This window comes from Fukomys damarensis, unplaced genomic scaffold (genome assembly GCF_012274545.1).
Source record: "Fukomys damarensis isolate Sample0158 unplaced genomic scaffold, DMR_v1.0_HiC HiC_scaffold_24, whole genome shotgun sequence".
Taxonomy (NCBI): Eukaryota; Metazoa; Chordata; class Mammalia; order Rodentia; family Bathyergidae; genus Fukomys; species Fukomys damarensis.
Genome location: NW_022900936.1, coordinates 50,951,531 through 50,953,553, shown reverse-complemented (window position 1 = coordinate 50,953,553; position 2,023 = coordinate 50,951,531). Strand labels below are relative to the sequence as shown.

General features: G+C 42.1%; 1 protein-coding gene across 1 annotated transcript; it reads right to left on the bottom strand.

The window, feature by feature from the left end:
- Positions 1 to 1,251: 1,251 nt before the first annotated feature.
- Positions 1,252 to 1,566, bottom strand: LOC109117561 (TRAF family member-associated NF-kappa-B activator-like). The gene has a single exon (XM_033755972.1). The coding sequence runs from the start codon at positions 1,564 to 1,566 to the stop codon at positions 1,252 to 1,254; it is 315 nt and encodes a 104-aa protein (XP_033611863.1).
- Positions 1,567 to 2,023: the final 457 nt, after the last annotated feature.

Below are 2,023 nucleotides of genomic sequence, written 5' to 3'. Positions count from 1 at the left end.
CTTTAGATGATGTATCTTAGTTCTTATTTTTTCCTCGTTTCCTTAAACAATGATCTTTTAAAAGGTAAAAGTTACAAAATAATTTTAGAAAAAAAATTAAATAACCATGACACTATTTTCTATAAATATCTTTAATTTGGGTTACAATCAAATATTTATATCATGATACAGAACTTGATATATTCCTCAGTGTTTTTTTGTTTTGTTTTGTTTTGCGGGGGTACTGGGGATCAAACTCCAGACCTTGTGCTTGCAAGATAGGTGGCGGAATCACTGAGCTAAATCCCCAGCCCTCTTCAGGGTCTTAAGTCTCCCCATTAATTAAGATGCCTGAGGAAATCCTCCCTCCCCCCGATATAATGTGTGGCAGGAAAACTGCTTGACCGAATTCATATGCTCAAGGTGTGTGCAGTTCTGAGTCTGTGCCACTTAGAGACATTAAGTCACTCTCTTGATTACAAAATGTCTTCCAGAGCAGCTGCTGTGGTCCTCGGATAGCATTTCCTGGGGAATCCAGTGAGGGAAAATGTGCAACAGATGGGTCCTGAAGTGGGAATGTATTTATATATAATGCATTATGGTCTCCGGATAGCAAGCAGAAAGTTCTCTCCAGAGTTTTCCTGATACAATCATTTACAAGATTTAAGGGTTTTGATTTGTCAGAGTTTTAAGATTTTATATAGCTCAAGCTATGGGATCAAGTCCCTGAATTTCAAATAAAGTTTCTTCTGATTTAGCAATGCTTCCTTGGTTGTCCCTGAGCTCCATGTGGAATTTTTCCAGGCACAAGGCCTCACATGTGGCAGGTCCAAGAATGATGGGTCTCTCTAAGGTGCTGTGCAGTAAAGTAGAGTCACTGTCCACACGTGGAAACTTGACATTGAATTTAGAAAGTGATTCAAAAGAGTTTTCCTCACAGCGACCCAGTCCTCTTGGTGTGACAGATTTAATGCATGGTGAAACTCTATATCATCTTTAGCCTGAGGCTTAAACAGAGCTTCTCGTTTCTCTGTTTTACCTGCACAATGTACACTGTGCTTCAATAGCAGTGTATGGTATATTGTTTGCTGAAGTGTTCTTTTTGTGTGTGTGTGCTTTTGCTAGCATACATACTCTATGAAATTCTTCTTTCAAATCCCAGAAAGTCTTCTCTAAATTATTTCTTTCACAGATTAAAGGAATACCAGGACTCCTTGATGAAGTCCCCCCCCCGGGGGTGGGGGGAGAAATGGCTTGTCTTCTGAGTTTTGGTTATTCTTCTTTTGGTATCCCTGATTTCACTTTATCACGTGGCCGACCAAGAGCCAGAACATTTTTCCTTGTTTCACCATCGTCAAGCAGAGGACCATAGCTGTAACTCTTATCTTGACTGGAATTCATCAGAAGTAACTTCGATTTCAGCTTGTCAGTAAAAGTGACAGCTAGCTGTTCCTGTTGCTCACGTATTCTCTGCTCATAGTTTTCAGTCTTTTGCTGTAATTCTTTTACTGCAGTATCTCCCTCCATGCATGCCTTTGGGTAGGCTTCACACACTTTATGGAGTTGCTCACCAATGTTTTTATCCATTCCTCTTTGTCCTGTAGCATCACTATAAAGGATAGAGTAAGTGACTGGTAGATCCGGCACTCTGCCACACTCACAAGGGAAATCGCGGCCCCGGTGACTGCAACCGGAAGTTGCTTTCAGTTCTAGTTCAGAGGGCAGCGACCGGCTTGGAGCCCAATGGGCTTCAGTGCCCACTCCGCAAGGCCAGGTTCTGTCACCCCTCCCCGCCCCTGAGCAGCCCCTCTCAGGACTTATGCTCAGGCAGATTGCGTCACCCAGAAATAGAAAAGAGTTGGAAACCCAGATCTGATTTCACACCAACCTTAGAGATTGGACCCTTCCCCAACCCGGTCCTAGGTATGGAACACAGGCACCAAATCCCTGGCCCTGGAGCTTCCTTTTCATATTTCCTTTTCTTCTTTCAAAGCATCCTCTTCAATTTTTAACAAGAAAAACTTTTAAAAACATTTAAAATTGT